We start from the raw sequence: 27,758 nt of genomic DNA on the forward strand, positions 1-27,758 counted from the left end.
TTCTTTCATCCTCTGAATCCTTTCCTTACTGATCTCTTTGATTTTTTTTTAATATTTTTATTTTTTAGTTGTAGTTGGACATAATACCTTTATTTTCTTTTTTATTTTTATGTGGTGCTGAAGACTGAACCCAGGGCCACACCATGTGCTAGGCACACGCTTTACTGCTGAGCCACAACCCCAGCCCTCTTTGATTTTTTTTTTTTTTTTTTAGTTGTAGATGGACACAATATCTTTATTTATTTATTTTTATGTGGTGCCAAGGATCAAATCCAGTGCCTCACATGTGCTAGGCAAGCGCTCTGCCACTGAGCTACAGCCCCAGCCCTCTCTTTGATTTCTTAATATTTATTTTTTTAGTTTTCGGCAGACACAACATCTTTCTTGTATGTGGTGCTGAGGATTGAACCCGGAACGCACGCATGCCAGGCAAGCGCGCTACCGCTTGAGCCACATCCCCAGCCCTTTCTTTGATTTCTTGAGAACCCTGCCTTCCACCTTTCTTTTCCTTTTTCCTCTTTAGCCTCCACAGGAGAGAAAACATATGACCCTTGACCTTCTGAGTTTGGCTTATTCCTGGAATTAACTTTTTTTTTTTAATATTTATATTTTAGTTGTAGTTGGACACAATAGCTTTATTTATTTATTTTTATGTGGTGCTAAGGATTGAACCCATGGCCTCAGACATGCTAGGTGAGTGCTCTACTGCTGAGCCACAACTCCAGCTCCTTGGAATTAATTTTTTAAAAATGATTATGTATTTCTGAATATAAAAATAATATATGAAGAAAATATATGAGCTGGGAGTGTAGCTCTGAAATAGAGCAGTTGCCTAGCATGCACATAGCCCTGGGTTTAATCCCCAGCAACACAAAGGAAAAAAATTAATATTTTCCATGGAAAATATAGAAAACTATAAAGAAAATGACTTGCCTTTTTAAAAAAAAAACGCTACACAGGAAGACTACAAGTTCGAAGCCAGCTTCAGTAACTTAGTAAGGCCCCAATTAACTTAGTAAGATCATGTCTCAAAAATAATAAGTAGGGGCTGGAGATGTGGCTCAAGTGGTAGCACGCTGGCCTGGCATGCGTGCGGCCCGGGTTCGATCCTCAGTACCACATACCAACAAAGATGTTGTGTCCACCGAAAAAACTAATAAATAAATAAAATTCTCTCTCTCTCTCTCTCTCTCTTAAAAAAAAAAAAATTAAAAAAAAAATAATAAGTAATCCAAGGGGATCAGGAGTCTGAGGCAGGAGGATCATGAGTTCAAAGCCAGACTCAGCAAAAGCGAGGCACTAAGCAACTCAGTGAGACTCTAAATAAAATACAAAGTAGGGCTGGGGATATGGCTCAGTGGCTGAGTGCCCCTGAGATCAATCCCCAGTACCAAAAAATAAATAAATAAATAAATAAAATTAAATAAAAGGGGGAGGGATGTGGCTCAGTGATAATGTACCCCTGGGTTAAATTCATAAACAGACAATGTCAACATTTTTAGCATATTTTCTTCTTTTCTTTTAGTTGGTCCTGGGAATTGAACCCAGGGATACTTTATGACTGAGCAACATCATAGGTCCTTTTTATTTATTTGGAGATAGGGATTTGCTAACTTGCTGAGGCTGGCCTTGAGCTGGCAATTCTCCTGCCTCAGGCTCCTGAGTTGATGAGATAACAGGCATATGCCACAGTACCTGGCCAATATCACTCCCCAGTATTTCCACATAATTTCTGCCACTAAGTTTTACTTATGTGTATGTAAATATGTGGGGTTTTTATTATTATTATTATTTGCTTTTGTTGTTTGCAGTGCTGGGGATTGAATCCAAGCCCTTGTGCATGCCAGGCAAGCACTCTACCACTTAACTCCACAGCTCAGTGTATGTTTTTTTTTTTTTTTTAAATAATACCTTTATTTATTTATTTATTTATTTATTTTTAATGTGGTGCTGGATATTGAACCCAGTGCCTCATACATGCTAGGCAAGCGCTCTACCACTGAGCCACAACCTCAGCCCCTGTGTATGTGTTTTAACATTGATAAGTCACATATTTAATCTTTTCTCTTTTTTTGGGGGGGTGGGGAGAGGGTACTGGAGATTTAACTCAGGGGTACTTGACCACTGAGCCACATCCCCAGCCCTATTTTTTTTTTAATATTTATTTTTTAGTTGTATTTGGACACAATACCTTTATTCTATTTATTTTTATGTGATATTGAGGATAGAACTCAGGGCTTTGCACATGCGAGGTGAGTGCTCTAGTGCTGAGCCACAACTCCAGCAGCACCCAGCCCTATTTTTGTATTTTATTTAGAGACAGGGTCTCACTGAGTTGCTTAGCAATTCACTTTTGCTGAGGCTGACTTTGAACTCACAATCCACCTGTCTCAGCCTCCTGAGCTACTGGGATTAGAGGTGTACACCACCGTGCCTGGCAATTTTCCTTATCCTTATTTTAAAAAAAAGTATTTGCAATGCTGGGTATAGAACCCAGGACCTCATGTATGCTAGGCAAGTGCTCTACTACTGGGCTACACCCCATATCCCATTTAGTCAGTTTTATATTTGTCTTTTTCACATTACTTCATAAGCATTTTTCCATGTGAAACTCTTCAAATATATTTTAATGACTGAAAAACAATCCATAATATACACTCATACAGATTTTTGACAAGTCATAATTTACTTTAGAAGTCCCTTGACTATATATTAAAGCAGACTATAATTTTTTTTTCTTAAAGAGAGAGTGAGAGAGGAGAGAGAGAGAGAGAATTTTTAATATTTATTTTTTAGTTCTCGGCGGACACAACATCTTTGTTGGTATGTGGTGCTGAGGATCAAACCCGGGCCGCACGCATGCCAGGCGAGCGCGCTACCACTTGAGCCACATCCCCAGCCCCGACTATAATTTTTACCATAAAAAATGTTACAATAAAAACATTTATGCTTAAATCTTTACAAAGATTATAGATTTTCCTTAGGATAGATTTCTTTAAAAATAATTAAAAAGACAAAGGATAAGATATTTTCAAGGCTCTTGATACATGTTCTATAGACAACTTGTAATTCTTGACATTTAAAATTTTTCTGGGCTGGGGATATGGCTCAAGCGGTAGCGCGCTCGCCTGGCAGGCGTGCGGCCCGGGTTCGATCCTCAGCACCACATACCAACAAAGATGTTGTGTCCACCGAGAACTAAAATAAATAAATAAATTTTCTCTTTCTCTCTCTCTCTCCCTCCCCCTCTCCTCTCTCTTAAAAAAAAAAAAAAAAAAATTTCTATCAGCAGATTAATGTTCCAGGAATACCAACTAATGCTAATATTCAAGAGGGAAAAACTACAATGGTAAACTTTTTACAAAAAAAGGGGTGAGAGTGCAGAATATTACACATTCTGATGTTTATTTCTAGGGTACATCGATGGTGAGGATTGCATTTGTTGTGTGTAACTGTTAATGCTCAAGCACCCTTCTACTTCACCAGATTATCCTAGGATTTGTCGAACAGCCTACACTGCTGCATGGTTGTTTCACTTGCTCTTTGACTTCTCTGTTTGGTGGATTCAAACAGGACTGTCATCTACTCAGAGCTTCTCTGCCAAGAGAGTATCTGATCTATCCAACTTTTTTTTCTTTTTTTGGTAACACTGGGGATTGAACTCAGGGACTCTCTACCACTGAAATACATTCCCACCCCTTTTTATTTTATTTTGAGATAGGGTCTCACTAAGTTGCCCAGGCTGGCCTCAAACTTGTGATCCTTCTGCCTCAGCCTCCTAATATTCTAGGATTACAGGTGTATGCCACTATGCCTGACTCTCTCAGAGATTTAAGAACAAGTTGGGGGCTGAGAAGAAGTAGGTCAGTGATAGAGGGCTTGCCTGGCAAGCATGAGGATCTGGTTTGAGCCCCAGCACTTCAAAAAAAAAAAAAAAAGAAGAAGAAAAAAAAAAAAAGAAAGAAAAAGGATTAAGAACAACTTGATAGCTAGGCACAGTGTTGCACGCCTATAATCCCAACAGTCTGGGAGGCTGATATAGGAGGATTGATAATTAAAAGCTTGTCTCAGTAACTTGGTGAGGCTTTAAGCAACTCAGCAAGACCCTGTCTCTAAATAAAATAAAAAAAAGGGCTGGAGATGTGACTCAGTGGTTAAGTGCCCCTGGGTTCAACAGCAAAAAAAAAAAAAAAGAACAACTCGATGAGCTGGACATGGTATCCAATGCCTGTAATCCCAGAGACTCAGGAGGCTGAGGCAGAAGTATCACAAGTTCAAGGCCAGTGTTATCAATTTAGTGAGCCCCTAAGCAACTTAGCAAGACCCTGTCTCAAGGACTGGGGATGTGGCTCAAGCGGTAACGCACTTGCCTGGCATGCGTGGGGCGCTGGGTTCGATCCTTAGCACCACATAAAAATAAAATAAAATTTAAAAAAAAAAAAAAGACCCTGTCTCAAAATAAAAAATAAGAAGGTGTTGGGAGCAAGTTGTAGCTCAGTGGTAGAACCCTTGCCTAACACACGTGGTTCTATTCTCAGCACTGCATATAAATAAATAAAATAAAAGTCCACCAACAACTAAAAAAATATTAAAAAGAAGGTCTGAAAATGTAGTTCAGTAGTACAGTGCCCCTGAGTTCAATCCTCAGCACCCCCAAAAAACACAACAAATTGACAAAGAACAAATAATGCATGGAATGTTCAAGCCAATCCTTCAGACAGAATACAAACCTCAAAGTAAAGAGGAAAAGACCTACCACAATTAAGTGCCCCAAAGTTTGTTGAAAGGTGTGTGCTAGATCTTACCTAAGCATGATTCCACCCAGACGAATGGCTCTCTTCCAGTCCTTCAGAGTGGACTTGCCAGCCAGATGAACAAAATGCTTGGGGCTGATCAACTGATCATTGAACTAAAGTTTAAAAAAAAAAAAAGTCCAAAGCAGTTCAATGTCAATTTAGGCAAGTCAAGAGGGAAAAGAATGAAATGATAACTCTATTTGTTACGTACAAAACAATGCCCAGATAGAAAATGAATTGATTAGTATCTACTATTGACTTAAACTTTGAATCCAGAAGTTTGTTCTAGTGTTGGAAAGGCTGAGGATATTAACTGAAATAATCTATCTAGCCTAAAGGTCAAGATTCAGGATGGTGGAAAGAACAAGTGTGGTAGAAAACAACAGCACTGCAGAGCCTTGAAATTCTGTAATCCTAATTAATCTAGGATGATGCCATTGTAATAACTAGTATCTATGGATACTGATATAGCCACCAATCAAGAGCATAATGTGAACAGAATTGTTCATTCTGTCTTTATTGGTGACAGACAGAATGAACAATTCTGTTCACATTATGCTCTTGTAAAGATTATTTTTATAAATAATAATTTTGAATAAACTCTTCCATAATACATACTAGTATAAGGTGTTTACATATATTATCTGATTTAAACTAGCAGTTTTACATTATAGATATTGATATGTGTAAAAATACATATGTACGTGTATATATACATACATACACACACACACACACACATGATTATTTCGATTTTAGGATGAGGCTCTGAAATATTAAAAAACTTGGTCAACGGCTGGGGTTGTGGCTCAGAGGTAGAGCACTTGCCTATTATGTGTGAGGTACTGGGTTCGATTCTCAGCACTACATACAAATAAATGAATAAAATAAAGGTCAATCAATAATTAAAAAAAAAAAAACTTGGTCAAGGTCATCCAGTTAGTCATTCACTGAACAAATATTTATTGATTATCTATTATACATCATGGACCATTCAAGCTAGGTATATAGCTTAGTGGTAGTTGTATGCTTATCGATGTATAAGGCCCTAGGTTTGATCCCCAGATCCAAAAAGGAAGGAAAAAAAAAAAAAGGAACATTTTTAAAGGTTGGATTTATAGTAGTGAACAAAACAGGTAAGTCTTCTACTCTCATAGGACTTATATTCCAATAGGACTTAAATACAGGTCAACCCTTATTTTTTCTACTGTGAAATGATAGAACAACAGCTATAAAATCAAAAACACTGATTAGGAGCTGGGAGTGTAACTCAGTGGTAGAGCTTGCCTAGCATGTTCAAGGCCATGGGTTGCATCCCCAAAACTGCAGAAAAAGGAAAAAAAAAAGATTTGGTGGAAGAGAGAGAGGAGGCACTGAAACAACACCCTTTGAAAAGGAAAAGTCCTGAAACATCTCAGCAAGAAGACAATTACCTTAACACACTTCACATTTATTCCTGGACATACAAACTTCTTCCAGAGGAGAATGGCTTTGCTCTCTCCACAAGTTATGGGGTAAGCAATTTCCATATCCTCATTTGCTTCTATAGTGCTTGCATCTGAAAATGGAAAAAAAAAGTCAGTTATTTAATAAACAAGTCTTCACCAAATTTTATTTTATTTTATTTTATTGTGGTGCTGGGGATTGAACCCAGGGCCTTGTACATGCAAGGCAAGCACTCTACTAACTGAGCTGTATCTCCAGTCCTTCACCAAATTTTAAATTCCAAATTACTAGTTTCCTACTCTCCCTAAGGATCTAATAGTTCATTCTTGCTAGTATTGTTTAGGAATCCTCCAGAAGTTTGGCATAACAGCTATCTTCTACTATGTGCTAGACACTCTAACATATATGTGTATTGTTTGTTGGTTGGTTTGTTTTGTTTTGCAGTACTAGGGATTAAATACAGGGATAATCTATCACTGAGCTATATCCTCTTGCCTCAGCCTCCCAAACTGCTGGGACTATAGGCATGTGCCACAACACCCTGTATTTGCTTTACATGCTTAGTATTATTTAGCTCTTATAAAATCATGTGAAGCAGTAATTGTTTGCTATGTTTTTCATATAAGTTTATGGGCCTCAGAAAAATCAGTGACTTTCCAAGGACACACAGCTAAAAAGTGACAAAGTAGTACTAGACAGTGGCTCCCTGTAATCCTAGTTACTCAGGAGACTGAGACAGGAGAATCACAAATTCAAGGCCAGCCTGGCCAACTTAGTGAGACCCTGCCTCAAAATAAAATAAGAAAGGCTGCTGGAGCCAGGTATGGTGGCTCAAGCCTGTAATCCCAGCACCTCGGGAGGCTGAGGCAGGAAGATCATAAGTTGAAAGCCAGCCTTAGCAAATGCAAGGCACTAAGCAACTCAGTGAGACCCTGTTTCTAAATAAAATACAAAATAAGGCTGGGACATATGGATCAGTGGTCAAGTACCCCTGAGTTCAATCCCGAATACAAAAAAAAAAAAAAAAAAAAGGCTTGCGGCATAGATGAGTAGTAGAGGTAGAACACTTGTCTAACATGTGCAAGGCCCTGGGTTTAATCCCTGATACCACCAAAAAAAAAAGTGAGAAAATAGGATTCAAACTTAAGTTTGCTTGATTTCAAAATTTCTTTCCAGTTTCTTTCTCCTGACAGCCTTTGTGTCAACACCTCATCAATCCTTATCGGCAATTTCTCTAATGACAGGTATCAACTTAAGACTCTGTTCTTTGTGGGAATTTTTTTTTTTTTTTTGGATGGTAGCAGGAATTGAACCAGGGCCTGGGGTTTGCTAGACAAGCTTCTATCTTTGTGGGATTTTTATAGATGAATAATCTTTCATTTACCCTATCATACTGATATTAAATAATCATCTGCCAGCCCTGACATCTTAGTCAGTAGGTCTTAGTCTCTAATTATGCTTCCATCAAATTGATGGCTGCAGTATTGGTAGGCACACTAGGTGTAAGGAAAACATAAGGCATGGTAGGCAAGGTATCTCAGGCTGGCAATGTAGCTTAATGAGTATCTGCCTAGCACAGGTGAAGCTATCTCTGTGTTTGACCCCCAACACACACACACACACACAAAGGCAAAACAGCTCAACCAAGGAAGCAAAGGTCAAAAGTACTAGAAAAACAAAGACTTACCAATTCCTTCTTCAATTTTGTGTATTGTGTGAGTTTCTACTGCTACAACTGCTGTGTTGTTCTCCGACCCAGCTTCATAAATCCTGTTGTAAAAGTGTCCATCGATAAACAAACTACATAAATCATGAAAAAATTAATATTCACAGCATGGGGTTAAGAAATTTGTTTTTACTCTATCTCAAAAGGAATAAAATAAATATACTTAACAATTCTATGTTAGTACTTTGACTAGTTTCCCATTGTACTTAAACTTCAAGCTTCGAAGGACTGCTTAGCTACTACCATGGAAATAAGTCAGCAACAACTTTCCTCACTTCAAAGGAAAGTAATTCTTGCTAGTATACTCCACTTGCTATTTTATTTCACCAGCCTTTTCCCTGTATCACATCACTGAAAATGTTCATGACATAGTTTTTTTTTTTAATCTTTTTTTTTAATATTTATTTTTTTTAGTTGCGGACACAACATCTTTGTTGGTATGAGGATCGAACCCGGGCCGCACGCATGACAGGCGAGTGCGCTACTGCTTGAGCCACATCCCCAGCCCCACATAGTTTTTTTTTTAATTAAAAAAATTTTGTTTTTAAGTTTTGCTTCAAATACAAGACGAAATCATAGAATTCACCTGAGAAGAATATAAATAATTCAAGACAGGAAGAACCATGTTGACCACAGAAATTGATGTATTTTGTTGAAATCTAGATATTTTAGCTTTTTTTTTTTTTTTTTTTTTTTTTTTAGTACTTTAGCATTGTGTGTATTAGGGCTGCTGGGATTGAACCCAGGACTTCACATATTAGGCAAGTGCTCTACCACTGAGCTACATTCCCATTCCTGCACTTTAGCATCTTTTAAAGCATCATTACCAAATTATTAACATGAACAAAAAAATGAAAAAAAAGTAAGATTAAAAAAAAAAAAAAACTATGCCCAGGCTGGGATTGTGGCTCAGCAATAGAGCATTCACCTAGCACGTGTGAGGCCTTAGGTTTGATTCTCAGCACCACATAAAAATAAAATAAAGATACTGTGTTCAACTATAACAACAACAACAACAAAATAAATATTAAAAAAAAAAAAAAAACTATGCACAAATTAACTACTAGTAACTAGAGGCACCACTTAATGGACGGTTATGTAATACAGACCAACCTAAAATGTCTCCACATTCATGTGCTCAGATAATCTAACATAATTTACTGTCATGTGTTTGCTTAATTTCTATAATAAACCTGATGCATTAATTCTTACACTTTGTTATTTGAAAGCACTGCCTGAGTAATCTTTATTTATTTATTTATTTTTAAAATATTTATTTAGTTGTAGATAGACATAATATCTCTATTTTATTTATTTATTTTTATGTGGTGCTAAGGATCGAACCTAGTGCCTCATGCATAAGCCAAGCGCTTTACTACTGAGCTACAACCCCAGCCCTGCCTGAGTAATCTTTACACAGATGACTATCCAACTCCATGGTGACACCTATAGTACAGACTTCCCTTTTGAATTTCAAACCAGGAAACAGATAACTGCTAAGTAAATACATACATTTGGATCTCCCACAGGATTTTGTTGAATTTATTATGTCTAAAATAACTTCCAAGCTGGGCATGGTGGCACCTGCCTATAATCCCAGAAATTCGGGAGGTTGAGGCAGGAGGATCTAAAGTTTGAGGCCAGCCTCAGCAACTTAATGAGGCCACAAGCAACTTAGGGAAACCTAAAACGAAAAATAAAAAAGGCTAGGGATGTAGTTCAATGGTAGAATATCCCTGAGTTAAATCCCCAGTATCAAAAAAGAAAACAAACAAAAACAACTCTCTGCACTATTAAAACAAAGCCTCAGCCAGGTGCAATGGCGCATGACTATAATCCCAGTGGCTTGGGAGGCTGAGACAGGAGAATTGGGAGTTCAAGCCAGCCTCAGCAAGGGCAAGGCACAAAGCAACTCAGTGAGACCCTGCTTCTAAATAAAAAATACAAAATAGGGCTGGGGATGTGGCTCAGTGGTCGAGTGCCCCTGAGTTCAATCGCCAGCGCCAAAAATAAATAAATAAATAAATAAATAAAAATAAAGCCTCAAATCCTTGGTATAAGGAAGAAAAGAAAACAAAGAGAAAAAGAAAAAGAACTTTACTTTTTTAAGTTAGAAAACTCTTAAACACCCATCTCAATATGGGATGGGTATGCAGATCAGACATAGACCATTTGCCTAGCATGTTTGAGGCCCTAGTCTTGATCCCCAACACTGAAAAAATAAATAAAAACAAACAAATAAATAGGCCAGATGCAGTGGCCCACGCCTATAATCTCAGCAATTTGGAAGGCTGAGGCAGGAGGAACACAAGTTGAAGGCCAGCCTCAGCAATTTATGAGACCCTCAACAACTTAGTGAGGTCCTATCTCAAAAACTAAGGGGTACCCTATTGTTCTGATAGAATTAATACATCTTCTTTGACTTTAAACTTTCAAAAATATTTATTTATTTGCTTTTATTTATTTGCTTGTTTGTTTATTGTGCTAGGGATTACACCCAGGGTCCTGTACATGCTAGGCAAATGCTCTTCCACTGAGCTACCCACTCAGTCTGTGACCCTAAACTTCCTACTAGAAAGAGATACAGCATGAAAGGAAAAACAGGGCTGCTCCTCCTCAAATTGAACTATCCTATCACATTTGGACTAAATTTCTTCTACAGAAAAAATTAAAGTGACTCAGTACATTGAATAAATTTATGGAATATTAAAACTCTGATTACCTGGGGCATGGTAGCTCATGCCTTTAATCCCAGGGACTCAGGAGATGGAGGCAGGAAGATCAAAAGTTCAAGGTCAGCCTGGGGAACTTAGTGAAACCCTCAGCAATTTAGTGAGATCCAGTCTCAAAATAAAAAGGACTGGGAATGTAGTTTAGTGGTAAAGCACTTCTAGATTTAATCCCTAGTTCCACAAAAAAAAAAAAAAAAAAAAAACTCTAATCACATAATGTTTAAAAGTCGATAATTAATCCAAAGTGAACTGGAAATTCAAAAATGGTGATAAAATCCTGGTACCTTAACTTCCCCTGGAAACTTTTTGAGTATGTTATAAAAGAGATTTTAGTTGAAAAAGTTAACTACCACTAGGTGGTGGTGCCCACTTGTGATCCCAGCAGCTAGGGAGGCTTAGGCAGGAGGAAGGAGAGTTCAAAGCCAGCCTGGAAATTTAGGGAGGCGCTAAGCAACTCAGTGAGACCCTGTCTCTAAATAAAACATAAAATAGGGCTGGGGATGTGGCCCAGTGGTAAAGTTCCCCTGTCTTCAATCTCCAGTACCAAAAAAATTAAATTAAATTAAATTTAAAAAGTGTATATACTTTAAAGCCAACCTACTGTTAATATGAAAGTATCATCTTATACAATGTGTCAGGTTCTATGCTTATATGGAGACTGCTACGAAATAGTCTACTTTTGCTAATTAATGCATTCCTGCAAATATGTATACAATGAATACCTGAAAAAGTTTAAAATGTCATATATTTAAAAGCTAAATAGAGGGCTGGGGCTGTAGCTCAGTGGAGGAGCACTTGCCTAGCATGTATGAGGCACTGGGTTCGATCCTCAGCACCATATAAAAATAAATAAAGTAAATGTACTGTGTCCATCTACAACTAATATATATACATATATGTACATAAATATATGTGTATACATATATACATATTTTTTAAAAAGCTAAATTAACATAAGGGGAGTTCTATATATTGAAATCTAAAAATATTTATATAAAATCTGTTATTATTTTGTCTTTACACAGAATCTTCACCAATATATTCCCAGAGTCTTATACACATTCTTTTTTTTTTTTTTTAAAGAGAGAGAGAGTGGGGAGAGAGAGAGAGAGAGAGAGAGAGAGAATTTTTAATATTTATTTTTTAGTTCTTGGCGGACACAACATCTTTGTTGGTATGTGGTGCTGAGGATCGAACCCGGGTCGCACGCATGCGAGGCGAGCGCGCTACTGCTTGAGCCACATCCCCAGCCCTTATACACATTCTTGAGTATTTCTTTCCTTCCTACATAAACCCATGGCCAATCAGGTTAAGTGTGATTGTGGCTTAACACTGGCTCCTGATGCTATCCATCTTTATCTCATGTCATATGAGTTCTTTACATCTCACTACTGGTATCAATATTTTTAAACCCCCTCCCCCTTTTTTTTTTTTTTTTTGCCGTACTGGGGATTAAACTCCATGGGTGCTCTACAACTGAACTATACCCTAGTCCTTTTTGGGGAGGGATTACTGGGGATTGAACTGAGGGGTATTTGACCACTGAGTCACATCTCCAGTCCTATTTTGTATTTTATTTAGAGACAGGGTCTCAGTGAGTTGCTTAGCGCCTCACTTTTGCTGGGGCTGGCTTTGAAATCTCGATCCTCCTGCCTCAGCCTCCCGAGCCACTGGGATTACAGGTATGTAGCATGGCACCCAGCCCTTAGTCCTTTTTATTTTTTATTTTGAGACAGGTCTCACTAAGTTGCTGAGATCAGTCTTGGACGTACAATCCTCCTGTCTCAGACGTACAATCCTCCTGTCTCAGACTCCCGAGTTGCTAGGATTAGAGGCATGCACTACTGCCCAGCTCCCCTTTCATTTCTTAAAAATAAGATTAAAATGCAATAAAATATTCAAATAAGGGGCTGGGGATGAGGCTCAAGCAGTAGCGCCCTCGCCTGGCATGCGTGCTGCCCAGGTTCGATCCTCAGCACCACATACAAACAAAGATGTTGTGTCCGCCGAAAACTAAAAAATAAATATTCTCTCTCTCTCTCAAAAAAAAAAAAAAAAAAAAAATTCAAATAATTAGAAAATACAAGTAGAAAAATCAACTGAATATCATCAGTTATAGGCATGTCAAAATGTAGTATCTCAAAATGTTTACTCGCTAGCCCATATACTAAGCTCAATGTAAACAGTGGCTTAAGGAGTAAATATATGTTGTACAAAGATGACTATATCTAAAATCAATAAGGTGAAAAAATAAATAAAACAAAATAATGAAAAAAAGAAACAACAAAAAATGCCAAGAAAAAAGATACCCAGGGGCTGGGGATATAGCTCAGTTGGTAGAGTACTTGTCTTGCATGCACAAGGTCCTAGGTTCAATTCCCTGCACCAGTACAAAAAAAAAAAAAAAGCCCATATCTAGAAACACGGAATTTCCAGAAAAGGCAATATCATTAGGAAAATAAAAAATAGAATTCAACTAAATTAAAAAAAAAACAAATGAGCCAGGCACCATGGTGCATTGCCTATAATCCCCGCAATTTAGGAGGCACTAAGGCAGGAGGATCACAAGTTCCAAGCCAGCCTGGGCAATTTAGCAAAAGCCTCTCGAAATAAAAACAGGAAAATGGTAGGGGATGCAGTTCAATGGTATAGTGCTTGCCTATCATAAGCAAGGCCCTATGTTTAATTCCCAGTACCACAAAAAAAGAAGAAAAAGGAAAAACTAAGACTAATAGCATAGATTTTTTTTTTCTCTAATAAGGATAGGACAAGTGACTACTGGAACACTTTCTAAGAAAGATAGAAGAAATAAGGACTGCATGAGACAATAAAGCTGCCAAGAAGTGGGTACGGTGGTGCAAGTCTGTAATTGAGGCAGGAGAATCACAAATTAAAGGCCGGCCTAGGTAACTCAGCAAGACCCTCTGACAAAATTAAAAATAGAAAGGACTGGGGGTGTAGCTTATGGGTAAAGCACCCCTGGATTCAATACCCAGTATTGCCAAAGTAAAAAAAAAAAAAAAAATCCTTATTTTTTTAAGATACATTCAAATATCTAGATTTACTTAAAAAAATAAATAAATAAAGAGCAGGACACAGTGGCACACGCCTATAATCCCAGCTCAGGAAGCTGAGGCAGGAGGATCATGAGTTCAAAGCCACCCCCAGCAACTTAGAAAGACCCTGTCTCTAAATAAAATATAAAAAAAGGGATAGGAATGTAGCTCACTGGGTACAGTCCCTTGTACTAAAAAAAAAAAAAAAAAAGTGGGATGATAAAGACATGAAATAGGGGCTGGGGATGTGGCTTAAGGGGTAGCGCGCTCGCCTGGCATGCGTGCAGCCCGGGTTCGATCCTCAGCACCACATACCAACAAAGATGTTGTGTCCGCCGAGAACTGAAAAGTAAATATTGGAAATTCTCTTTCTCTCTCTCTCTCTCTCTCTCTCTCTCTCTCTCTCCTCTCTCACTCTCTCTTTTTAAAAAAATTTTTTTTTTAAATTAAAAAAAATAAAATAAAATAAAGACATGAAATAGTCAACCATGTATTGATGAAGCTGGGGGGTTCGTTATAATGTTTTCTTTATTGGTGTATATATTTGAACTTTTTTTTTCTTTTTTTGTTTTGCAGTACCAGGGATTAAACCCAAGAACACTCTACCACTGAGCTATAACCCTACCCCTTTTTATCTGTTTTATTTTGGGATAGTCATGCTAAATTGCCCAGGCTGGCCTTGAACTTGACCACCTCCTACCTCAGCCTCCTTCATCATTGGGATTACAAAGGTATACCAATGAACCTTTACATTTGAAATTTGAAATATTTAAGACAAGGTACATTACTTAGATTAGAACAGGATTGGCAGAAACCTGTATGATGCAGGAGGGGCAATTAAAAAAAAAAAAAAAAAGATTAGGACTGTATTATTTGCCCAGGAACACTGCTAATCCCATGAAGGATCTTCTATACATTCTCCAAGACAGAAGAATTACCCCTCCTTCTCTGTGCAGATCTAATTCTTATTTTCCTTTAAGACCTCTCTTTTGAGGTGGGCACAATGGCACACCCCTATAATCCCACCAGGTTGGGAGGCTGAGACAGGAGGATCACAAATTCAAAGCCAACCTCAGCAACAGCAAGGTGCTAAGCAACTCAGTGAGACCCTGTCTCTAAATAACATACACAATAGGGCTGGGGATGTGGCTCAGTCATCGAGTGCCCTTGAGTTCAATCCCCAGTACCAAAAAGAAAAAAAAAAGTTGTGTAGACATAGTGCAAAGCGCAGTGGCACATGCCTGTAATCCAGTGACTCCGAAGGCTGAGGCAGGAGGATCTCAAATTCAAGGCATCCTAGTAAGACCCTGTCTGGGGGCAGGGTGGGAGTGCTTGGAATAAATATAGCTCAGTGATAGAGCACTTGCCTAGTATGCATGAGGCCCTAGGTTCAATCTCTAGTACAAAAAAAAAAAGCAAAAAAATAAAAAAAACTATTACTATATAAGATGAGGAATCCCTATAACTTATCCTAATAAATCTCTCAGCAGAGAGGAAAGAAGGATACAAGGAAATAGATAACTGTTATAATAATATTAAAATGACAAATACAGGGACTAGGGAAATAGCTCAGTCAAATGCAAGGTACTAGGTTCAATATCCAGCAGCAACAACAAAAGACAAATATAGGGCCTGGGAATATAGATCAGCGGGTAGAGTGCTTGCCTTGTATGTAGGAGGCCCTAGGTTCAATCCCTAGCACAAAAAAAAAAAAAAAAAAAAAAAAAAAAAAAAACCACAATACATATCACTATGAAAACTCAGCCAGCTGATTGATGTTGAATGTTCCATTGGGCTAAACAACTATAAAGTTACAATTTTCCCACCCTTTAAACCTCCCCAAAATTTTCAGAATACCAAATTTCTAGCCACTTACCCTTGTTGCACAGGTTGTAACTGCAAGATCACTTGGGTCTTAGTGTCTTCAGGGTTCTCCCCTTCATTTCCTTCAGTGGGTACCACAACCACATCTCCCACTGGGACACTCACTTCTGCATTAGCCATCTTTCACATGAAGTCTGATAGCTGGGGCTTCTATTAGGAAACAAGAAGCACAAATTACTTCATCTGGTTTGAAAGATGGCAACCATAGGAGAGAAATGCCAAAATAATGACTACCAATTCCAAGAGCACCCTGGAGATCATTGTCCTCTGAAAAGGATGGGAATTATAGGAGGGAGCTGACAGGACTTTGATCTTTCCAGAAATGCCTCAGCACTAGCTAGTGTAGATTTCCTTCCTTCCTTCCTTCCTCACACCCTTTTTTCTTCCTTCCTTTCCCTTTTTTCCTTCCCTCCCATCCTTCCATCCTTCCATCCTTTTGGTGCCGAGGACCAAATCCAGGACCTCATGAATGATAGGCCAAGTTCTCTACCACTGAGTTATATTCCCAGCCCTGTAGGGTTTTTTTCCTTTTCTTTATATTTTTTAGTTGTAGGTAGACACAATACCTTTATTTTTTTAACATATTTTTTAGTTGTAGGTGACACAATTCCTTTATTTTACTTTTATGTGGTGCTGAGGATTGAACCCAGTGCCTCACGTGTGCTAGGCAAGTGCTCTACCACTTAGCCACAACCCCAGCCCCCTTTATTTTTATGTGGTGCTGAGGATCGAACCCAGTGCCTCTCACATGCTAGGCAAGCACTCTGCCTCTGAGCCACAACCCCAGCCCTTCTTTCTTTCTTTCATACTGGTGATTGAATCCAAAGGGCACTGAGCTACATTCCCAGTCCTTTTTTGCTTTTACTTTTTATTTTGAGACAAGGTCTTGCTAAGTTGCTGAGATTCTCACTAAGTTGTTAAACTTTTATTCTCCTGCCTCAAGTCTACCAAATCAATGAATGGAATTATAGATGTGTTCCACCATACTCCACTTGCAGGTTTTCTTAATATGTGTTATTTACTGATTGATGTGCTACAACCAGCTCTACCAGCTCCTGAGAACCAACTATGTGTTTCTCAACTCAACTCTTGAGTAGTGACATCTCAAGTTGGTAGTAGTTTGAGATCAGCAATGTTGGGAATACAAATACCACAGAAGCTCACGAGCACTACAATTCAAGGTTTTTGGGTTTTATTCTGAAGAGCTGGTTTATTGCATACTAGTCCATCTTAAACAGTAAGCTCCTGGAAAGTAGGTGTCCTATCTATTTTCTGTGCGACTAGCCATTACACCTCATCAAGTTCTCCATCTTTTGTAAATACTTTGTACCTGCTGACTGACTGAACTGAGTTGTATGGGAAGGGGAAGATGACTTGCACTGAGTACTTGTTTAATAAATGTTGAATTTCAATATATAATCTCTATAAACCTAAAAAAAAAGTTAACTTCTCTAGGAACTTCTGGTTTTTTTTTTTGTTGTTGTTGTTGTTTTAATTTCTTTAATGTTTTTTTTAAACTTGTTTATAGACATTTATTTATTTGTTTATTTATATGTGGTGCTGAGAATCAAACCCGGTGCCTCACACATGCCAGGCAAGTGTGCTACCGCTGAGCCCCAACCCTTGTTTTGTTTTGAGCGGGGGCAGGTAACCAGGGATTGAACTCAAGGGCACTCAACTACTGAACCACATTCCCAGTTCTATTTTGTATTTTATTTAGAGACAGGATCTGAGTTGCTTAGTGCCTTGTTTTTGCTGCGGATGGCTTTGAACTTGCGATACTCCTGCCTCAGCCTCGCTAGTCACTGGGATTACAGGCATACACCAACACACCCACCTTCTAGGAACTTCTAGAGAATCTATCTATCTATCCATCTAACCATCTATCTGTCTATCTACTTACCTATCTATCTATTGTGGTGCTGGGGTTTGAACCCAGGTCCTTGTGCATGGAAGGCAAGCACTCTACCAACTGATCTATATCCCCAGCCCCTAGGAACTTTTTAATACCTCTTTGCCTCAAAAAGAATGAAGCTGATCTCAGCTGATATCACCCTTACAGAGCTACTGAAGAAACCCAACATGCAGCATCATGTGCTCTTTAATTCTAAAATAACTCAAAGTACTGTTCCATTCTTAACAAAAACACAGACACCTGGACATTCTGCAGTTGTTAGTCTTCACAGTTGAAAAGAGAGATTCACTTACAAGAACACAGGTAAGAGCTGTGTATTTACTTAAACATATGGCTATGTGAAAATGACCAGGACAGCCAGGCACAGGGGCTCATTCCTAGAATCTCAGAGGCTCAGGAGGCTGAGGTAGGAGGACTGCAAGTTCAAACCTAGCCTCAGCAGTTTAGCAAGGCGCTAAGCAACTCAGTGAGATCTGTCTCTAATAAAATACAAAATAGGGCTAGGGATGTGGCTCAGTGGTCGAGTGCCTAGTACCTCATCCCCCACCAAAAAAAGTTTACTTCATTGATCTCAAAATACTTTTCCAGTTTTATTTGTGTCTATCACACCCCTAGAACTTCAGCTTCACACATACCAACCACTTTCAATACTCTGAACATATTAATGCATTTTCACATTTCTATGCCCTTGTTATGCTTTAAGCCCTTTGTCCCTCATTTCCTTTTCTATTCAAGGCCCAAATCAAAGCCTATCCTCCATGAAGTTAATTGTCAAACCATTTTTCTTTTCTGTATTCCCCTACCATCTGGTTTGTACACACTGTACCACTCACTGTTTTATCACCCCCACCTTTATTTATTTATTTGTTTGTTTGTTTGTTTGTTTTGCAGTACTGGAGATTGAACCCCGGAGCTCATGCATGCTAGCTAGGCAAATGTTTTACCACTGAAGTATGTGCCCAGCCCTTTCTTCTTAATTTTGAGAGTCTTGCTAAATTGCCCTGCTCATCTTAGGCAATGATAAATGATGGGTCAATCAACCTCACTTGTATATGACCTAGTTAAAATTCCTCATATTTTTTTTCATGAATTCTATATTCCTGTATTCAACAGCCTCTACAATATTTTATAGGCACATTAAACTGAACTGATACTCTTTCTCAAACCTGCTTTTGTATTTTCTGCCTCGGTATGTGGTGCTTCCCTTCACCCATTTTCACAAGCCAGAAAACAAGAAGTTATTTTTGACTCCTCTCTTTCTTCTTTAAATCCAATCAACCACCAAATCCTATCCACTCTACCTCCCTCTTTTAATCATCCTCCCATTCTCCATCTGTGCTGCCACTACCATATCTGGGGCACCACACTCTTGTTACCTGGGTTTTTCCAGCTGCTTCTTCTCTCTATCCTAATTTCTATCTTGGTCTCCTCCAATTCATTCTCCACATAGCAGTCAAAGTAATCCTACTAAAGGCCAGAGGCCACTTTCCCACTTAAAAATCCTTCAGTGTATTCCTGTTGCTGTTAGAATAAAGCACAACACCTTAATTTGGCTTACAAAATTCTCTAAATTTGTCCTCTGCCCACCTTGCTAACATTTCTCATAGTTCTCAGAGTAGGCTCCTAAGATCAAATTTTTCCACTTTGTCAGATATGCCTTTTTCTTTTTCTTCATCTGAAGCTTCCCACTTATTTCCTCTACCTAGAATTCCCTTTTCTTTCCTTTTGGCTAGTCCCTGCTAGCATTTTTGTGACTTATTTAAAATACCACTTCCTTGGGGAGGTCTTCTGTGACCTCCTTGTCTAGGTTTAAACTTGTGTTCCTGCCAGGCATGGTGACACAAACCTGTAATCTTCGTGGCCTGGGAGGCTGAGACAAGAGGATCACAGGTTCAAAGCCAGCCTCAGCAACTTAGTGAGGTTGTAAGCAAACTAGTGAGACCCTGTTTCAAAATAAAAAATAAAAAGGCTGGGATGTGGCTCAGTGGTTAAGTGCTCTAGGGTTCAATCCCTGGTACAAAAAAAAAAAAAAAAAAAAAAAAAAAACCCACACAAAAAAACAAAAAAACAAAAAAACGGGCTGGGGATATATCTCAGTTGGTAGAGTGCTTGCCTTATATGAACAAGGCCCCTGGGTTCAATCCCCAACACCATAAAAAAAAAAAAAAGCAAAAAACCTTGTTCTTGCTCCCTCATCACCTCACTTTGTCAGCTTCTCCCCATCAAATTGTACCTCATGGGAAAGGACTGCTTTTCTTTGCTTCTCTTTTATTCTCTTTCTTTTCCTTTTCTTTTTTGGGGGCTGGGGGTGTAGCTTAGTGCTAGAGCACTTGTCTAGCATGTACAAAGCCCTGTGTCAAATCCTCAGTCACACACACACACACACACACACACAGTCTCTGTTTCCCCCAGCTCTGTATTTTTATTTTGAGACAGGGTATAGCTAAGTTGCTGAGGCTGGCTCGACCTTGCAATTCTCCTGTTTCAGACTCTCAAATCACTAGGATTGCAGGCACGCGCCACCTCACCAAATGTTTTGTTTGTTCCTTCCTTTTTCTTTTCTTGAGATGGGGCCTCATGTTCTATGTTGCTCAGGCTGGTCTCAAATTCCTCCTGAGTAGCTGGGACTACAGGTGTACACTGCTGTACCCAGCTAAATATTCCTTTTACTTATTCAGTGGCTCCCCTGCGCCCATCACGATACCCAAGACACAGAAGAGTAATAAATGGTTTCCAAATGTTAAACCTACAGAAGTGCAAACCTAAGCCTTTCTAAAGAAACCCAGCACATAGCAAGTATACATTTTTTGTTCAATGAATGACATCTTACCCTAAAAGACTTCTAGAATTTTCTAGAAGTCTTAAGGGGATAGAAATTTGCTTAGGCAGCTAGGCTAAGTTGAATAGCTTATGGCCCATCATTATGACCAGTTCAACAAATATTTACTGAGTCTATTCCATATCATGCACAGATTTTAGCTCCTTGATATAAAAGGAGCAATACTTGCTCTTCAGGGACAAGAAAAGGAAAAGAGGTGTATGACACTGTTATATCTTAGAGGAAGAAAGGAATTTATGAGATATTATAGCACACAATCTGAACTTCTGAAAACTTACAATTCAAAACTAGAAGAAGGGGGGCTGGGGATGTGGCTCAAGTGGTAGCGAGCTCGCCTGGCATGCATGCGGCCCAGGTTCGATCCTCAGCACCACATACAAACAAAAGATGTTGTGTCCGCCGAGAACTAATAAAAAAAAATTAAAAAAAAAACTAGAAGAAGGGGCTGGGGTTGTGGCTCAGTAGTAGAGCGCTTGCCTAGCATGGTGAGGCACTAGGTTCCATCCCCAGCATCACATTAAAAATAAACAAAAACCAACCAAAAACAAACAAACAAAACAAAAAACTAGGAAGATAAAAGCAAGAATCAAAAACTTGTTTAGCTGGATGTCTGCAACAGAACTAAACCAATTAATTCTTAAGTCTAGAAAAGGTAGATATTTTCAAAACTTGAGTCACAAAAATGTAGAACAAGTTAAAAAAACAGCAGGTAACATTTATAGGCCATTCATTAACTGTCAAACACTGTCATGTTATTATTATATATTTAATTTAAATTATCTTCTCTGATAAAATCTTAGGTTAAAGAAGCAGCCAGAATATTCTTTTTGCATTATAAGGTGTAAAAGGGCTCAGGAGTAAAATATGAGTTCTTAATTGAGGAAACTTTATTAGATCAAGACCTTAAGCTGGACCCAGTGGCTGAGAAGAGGATCACGAGTTTGAGGCCAGACTTGGTAATTTAGCAAGACTCTGCTTCAACAAAAAGAGAATTTTGTAGAAGGGACTCAATCTTAGGGTAAAAGGTTGAAATTAGAAGCATCAATTTACCTAAGCTATTATTTAAATGTAAGTGTATTTTTAAAGAAATAATTCCCATAAGCTTGCTACATGCTAAATACTAGTGGATTTTTAAAAATTAAGTGGTAGATGGATACAAGACCTTTATTTTATTTATTTTTATGTGGTGCTTAGGATCAAACCCAGTGCCTCACACATGATAGGCAAGTGCTCTACCACTGAGCCACAACCCCAGCTCAATACTAGTGTTTTTAAAAATTAAAATATATATGAAATTTAAATCCTGGAGATGGTCTTATAACTCAGTGGTTCAGTGCTTGCCTAATCTGTGCCAGGTCTTGAGTTTGATACCCAACACCACACACACAAAAATAAATAAAAAATAAATTCCAGGGCCAGGGATATAGCTCAGTTGATAGAGTGTTTGTGTTGTTATGACCAAAATCCTGGGTTCAATCCCCAACACCACAAAATAAATAAACATAATAAACATAAAAATAAAAATAAATTCCAGGTGAAATTTATCACTAGAAAAAGGTGTTTAAAACTTTAAAAAATATGGGGCTGGGGATGTGGCTCAAGCAGTAGCGCACTCGCCTGGCATGCACGGGCACTGGGTTCGATCCTCAGCACCACATAAAAATGAAATAAAAATATTGTGTCTGGGGCTGGGGATGTGGCTCAAGCGGTAGCGCGCTTGCCTGGCATGCATGCGGCCCGGGTTCGATCCTCAGCACCACATACAAAACAAAGATGTTGTGTCTGCTGAAAACTAAAAAAAAATAAATATTAAAATTCTCTCTCTCTCTCTCATTAAAAAAAAAAAAATATTGTGTCCACTGAAAACTAAAATATTAAAAAAAAAAAAAAAACTTTAGGGGTGGGGATGTGGCTCAAGCAGTAGCGTGCTCACCTGGCATGCATGCGGCCAGGGATCGATCCTCAGCACCACATACAAACAAAGATGTTGTGTCCGCCGAAAACTAAAAAATAAATATTAAAATTCTCTCTCTTAAAAAAAAAAAAACTTTAAAAAAATAAATAAAATTAATACTTTAGGTAAATTGATGGGTTACAGAAGCAGAACTAGAAGGAATCTTCTAATTTCAACCTTCTACCTGAAGGTTGAGTCCCCTCACAACATTCTGAATAAGTAGTTAACTAAGTTCTTGATTAATACCTTCCTCAACAGAACTCACATTTTACTCTACTTTTGACCCCTCCACATCCTGGAACCCAAAAGGAATGTTCTGATTCCTTCTCTAAACTTTCTGAGACTTTATCAGAGAAGATAATTATAGTCATCTACATGTTTTCAGTGTCAGTCAGACTTGGGTCTGATTCAACATACAATTCATACAGACCCGTTTTTTCTTTCTTTCTTTTTTTTTTTTTTGCAATATGCAGTACTAGGGATTGGACCCAAGGGCACCACCAAGATACAATCTCAGCCCTTTTTTTGAGACAGTCTCACTAAATTGCAGAGGCTGTCCTTGAACTTGCATGAACTACCATGCCAGGTCATACATTCTTTTTTTTTTAATTTTTTTTTTTAGTTGCAAATGGACACAATACCTTTACTTTTATTTATTTGTATGTGATGCTGAGAATCGAACCCAGTGCCTCACATGGGCTAGGCGAGCCCTCTACAGCTAAGCCACAACCCCAGCTCCAGTTACACATTCTTTTTTTTTTTTTTTTAAAGAGAGAGTGAGAGAGGAGAGAGTGAGAGAGAGAGAGAGAGAGAGAGAGAGAGAGAGAGAGAGAATTTTTAATATTTATTTTTTAGTTCTCGGCGGACACAACATCTTTGTTAGTATGTGGTGCTGAGGATCGAACCCGGGCCGCACGCATGCCAGGCGAGCGCGCCACCGCTTGAGCCACATCCCCAGCCCAAGTTACACATTCTTTAGAGAAGCAAGTTTGGGATGAATATCTCTCATTACCCTAAATACCATATTTCTAGTGAGTAAACTGAAACCAGCCTACAGACTATACAGATTAAATGCAAAGTCTTCTCTTTGAGGTAAAGGTAAAAGAAAAGTATCTCTTGTTTACAGCAACAAAAACTTACAGCAAGATGAGTTGATCCTTTGTGTATTTCATGGAAAGGGCCTTAGAGTATTCCTTGTGAAAATATACACTTTCATTCTAGGGACGTGTATAGAAAATAAACATGAAATTTCCAGATTTCAGGGGTTGGGGGTGTAATTCAGGGGTAGAGTGCAGGCCTAGCATATGTGAGGCCTTGGGTTTCATTTCCAGTACCAAAAAAAAAAAAAAAAAGTATATTTCTTGGCAAGGATGGAGAAAAGGTAGTTATTTTCAAAGACAAAAAAGACACTTTGTAAGTAAGCACATGACTGAATATACTGTCACAAAATTTACTCTGGATTAAATTTATTTTAAATTAAATTTATTTTGTTATTGGGGATTGAACCCAGGGGTATGCTACCACTGAGCAATACCCCCAGTAGTTCTTACTTTTTCATACAGGGTCTTGCTAAGTTGCTGAGAGGCCTCAAACTTACAGTCCTCCTGCCTCAGCCTCCTGAGTAGCTAGGATTGTAGGCAGGTGCCACCACAACTGGCTACTGAATTAAATTCATTTTTGTGTGTCCTGAAAACCAATGTCTAAAATATGGCATGATGTGATGGTTAAAATAAGCACAAGTGTTGTTGCATCACTGTAGAAAGATTGGAATTGGTGGTTGAAAAAAATAATAATAAATACTCTGAAATTTTCTAACCCCAGAATATAATTTATTTCACACTTTATTGCAACTTTTAGACCATACAGTGTACTCTAAAGAAATGTCCAAGTTGAGCCAGGCTCAGTGGCATACATCTGTACCCACTGACTCAGGAGGCTGAGGCAGGAGACACAAATTTAAGGCTAGCCAGGATAATTTAGGAGACCTTGTCTCAAAAAATAAAAGGGCTGGGGCATACTCAGGGATAGAACACCCCTGGGTTCAGTCCGCAGTACCACACACCAAAAATAAATAAATAAGAAGAAAAATTTAAAAGAGATTTCTAAATTGAAACTTTATTATTATTTAAGGAGGAAATCCTTTAATCCCCACCCCCCTTCATTCTTTATTCCTTTTCCAGCCTATAATAGATGATTTAGAGTGCAGAGTGCTACCAGATATAATGAAGCCAACAGGCATATCACACAGAACTGCTATGAGGGAATTATCCAAAGTAAATTAAGTTCTGGATATGTCAGATTGGAGACCATAGGTATTTAGGGAAGCAATGGAGTAAGAGTTCTTTGGCAAGTCATTCCACTAGAGTCCAGGGGTTAGGGCTCAAACTAAACCAATGAAGTTGAGAAGTTAGCCATTCAATGCATTTGCTGAGGTAAAATATAAGTCATCATTTAAACCAGTAAACAGTAAATATACATAACTGGGATAAGGCTAACAGACTAATAAATATAGTCTAACCACTTAATTAAAAAGTCCCATAGGCTGGCACAGGAGCACATGCTTGTAATCACAGCAACTCAGGAAGTTGAGGCAGAAGGATCCCAAGTTCGAGGGCAGCCTCAGCAATTTAGCAAGACCCTGTGTAAAAATAAAATTTAAAAGGGGGGGCGGGTAGGGCCTGGTGGAGCACGCCTGTAATCCCAGCAGCTCCAGAGGCTGAGACAGGAGAATCTTGAGTTCCAAGCCAGCCTCAGGAACAGCGAGGCGCTAAGCAACTCAGTAAGACCCTGTTTTTAAATAAAATAAAAAAAAAGGACTGGGAATGTGGCTCAGCAGTTGAGTACCCCTGAGCTCAATCCCTGGTACCCCACAAAAAAATTAAAAAATAAAATAATAAAGGGCTGGGGAAGTGTCCCTGGTTTCAACCAGTACATAAAGAAAGAATTCCACAAATGCACTTTGGTAATTACTAGCAGAGGCGAGGAGAGGAGAACAGGAAGAAAACTCAATTTCTTGGTTCTCCTAAAGACACCATTGGAAGCCTGCTCTGTGTTTGCTATTTCTCTTATTTTGAGATAATTCGGGGCTTCTCCTGCTTCTTGGACTACCAAGCCTTCTTCAGATCCCTAGGTCAAGTCTGGTGGATCCCTCTCCCAAGTCCTTCACATAACCTCCTCTGCCCTCATCTATCTGGCACCTCAAGTAGATGACACTTGGTCAATTCCCAGGTCATTTCAGAAAGCAGGGGTACCCTCATTTTTTCCTCAATTATCTTCTCCCCAACCCTCAAACCATACGTTTCCCTCTTTCCTGACAGAAGACAACCCTATTCTCTGCCCGTGCATGCGGAGACACTCCATTCCGACCCTCAGAGATGGACCCCCCTCGTTCCTACTTCAGCAGGTTTCAGGTGTCTTCCCACCGACTCTATCTGTGGGCCTGCTCTCTCCCTTGTCCCTTGCCCTTGGAAAAGGACCTGCCTCCTGTCCCTTCGGCTGCATAGCCGAGGCCTCAAACGCGCCCCTCGGATGAAATTTGGACCCTCCTTTCCTCAGCAGGACCCCTTCTCGGCTCTCGCTGCCACCGACGCTCCGAGGGTCTCCCGCGAGCAGCATCGGGGCTTCCCTCCCCTCTGCCTCCTCCCGGGCGGGCGCCAGGCCCCTCCCAGCTACTCATCGAAGGGCCGGAGCTCACGGACCCCGCCCGTGGGGGTACCCCGGGCACCCCCGACCCCTCGCCCGGGTCCCGGGCGCCCGGACGTCTCGGTCTGGAGTAGCTCTGGCCCTCCAGGCCCCTCGGCCGAGGACTTCCGGGCCCCTCGGTCCGGGGGCGCGGGACCCCCCACCCCGTGCCGGGCTCGCCGGCCCCGTCGGCCTGGTCCCCGGGACCCGAGCACACGCGGCGCGGCCGGCCGCGCTGGGGGCGGCCCGGCTGCTCGGGCGGACCCAACGGCAGCGTCCCCCCACCCCCCCGCGGCGCCGCGACGTCCGCTCGCTCCCCGGCGGCGGCGGCGGCACGCACAGGGCGTGGGGAGGCGCCCGCGGAGGCAGCAGCCCCCCGCCCCCTGCGCGCCCGCCCGCCCTCGCCGGCCGCCGCGCGGCCCCCGCGCCCGCCCCCCCGCCCCCACCCCACCCCGCGCCCGCGCGCCCACCCCTCCCCCTCCTCACCGTCTCCGTCGGGCGGGCGGGCGGCGAGCGGCCAGGGCGGGCGGGCGACGGAGCATGCGCAGAGGCCGCCACGGCTGCTACCGCCACCGCCGCCGCCAGGCCGGGCTTCAACACTTCCGGCCGCCGCCGCCGGCGAGCTGGCGCCTTAAAGGGGACGCGTCCCTATTTGCCAGCCCCCGCCGAGGATAAACCTCAGCCGAAGGATATGGGCTTTTCGTGAGCAGGGGGTCTTCAGCCCTTGAAAGGCAGTATTGGAAAGGTCGCTAGTGACCCCAGGAACTCTTCTCCCCACACACACTTTTTAAGGCCTAAATTAAAGAATAACCTCATCCACAATCAGGGACAAGCCAGGTTTCTCTACTCCTCTGGAGGACTCTATCCCGTTTACCTACCCAAATCCTATTTGATGCAGTTTATAGCTTATCAGATCTTCAAGTTATCATCCAATTATCAATTTGAATCAAAAGATCCGGTGGAGGAGGGGAGAAGCATGCCTGTAATCCCCGTGACTCGAGGCTGAGACAGGAAAAGTGCAAGTTCCAGGCCATCCTGGGCAGTTTAAGACAAAATGAAAAGGGCTGGGATGTACCTCAGTGGCAGGGCACTTGCTCAGTGTGCGCGAGGTCTTGGGTTCAATCCCCAGCAGGGCGCGGGACGGGAATCTGGCTGAGCAAGCCCCTTAGGTGTGACTCAGGCTTGTGTTCTAGGGCTTTCCTACTTGTGAGGTTCTGGTTTCAACTCCTGACTTATCTGTTGGAACTTTAACGACTCCGGAGGAGTGACTTGGCAGCTCTAAACCTGTTTTCCAAAAGACATAATGTGTATGTAACAAATAGATGATACATCAGAAGTGCTTAGGAAAGTTTCTGATCAGTAATAATAACTAACAAGTATTAAACCCCATGACCAGGCTTTGGGGGAGATGCCTTTGTTTAGTATAAGCCTCACAAAACCTGTGTTAAATAGATGAAGTTCTTTTCACTACCATTTAACAGATTAAAACGAAAGAAAACATGAGAAGCTAAATGGGATAGCCAGGATGTAAACTCAAGAACTTCTTTCATCAGAGTACAGGGTTATAACTGCGAAGGTGGTTGCTATTGTTATTAAGAGTAATGAGTGGGAAATCTTCGTGATGCTCTCTTGTAATCCCAGCAATTTGGGAGGTTGATGCAAGATGATCACAAATTCAAGGCCAGCCTCAGCAACTAAGCAAAACCTTGTCTCAAAACAAAAATAGAGG

General features: G+C 40.2%; 1 protein-coding gene across 3 annotated transcripts in view; it reads right to left on the bottom strand.

The window, feature by feature from the left end:
* GMEB1 (glucocorticoid modulatory element binding protein 1) overlaps positions 1-27,239 on the bottom strand; it is a 45,337-nt gene extending 18,098 nt beyond the window's left edge. The window contains exons 1-5 of one of the 3 annotated variants that reach the window (XM_081308420.1): positions 27,105-27,239; positions 15,633-15,790; positions 7,930-8,042; positions 6,230-6,354; positions 4,806-4,909 (exon numbers count right to left, since the gene is read on the bottom strand). In XM_081308420.1, the coding sequence (XP_081164546.1) occupies positions 4,806-4,909; positions 6,230-6,354; positions 7,930-8,042; positions 15,633-15,760 (470 nt within the window). In that variant the 5' untranslated portion in view covers positions 15,761-15,790; positions 27,105-27,239. Of the gene's footprint in view, positions 1-4,805; positions 4,910-6,229; positions 6,355-7,929; positions 8,043-15,632; positions 15,791-26,515; positions 26,621-27,104 lie in introns of those variants that run through there. The other 2 variants (XM_081308421.1, XM_081308419.1) reach the window with 2 other exon arrangements.
* Between the last annotated feature and the right edge of the window lie 519 nt (positions 27,240-27,758).

Source organism: Spermophilus citellus (genome assembly GCF_964194105.1).
Source record: "Spermophilus citellus genome assembly, chromosome: 9".
NCBI lineage: Eukaryota > Metazoa > Chordata > Mammalia > Rodentia > Sciuridae > Spermophilus > Spermophilus citellus.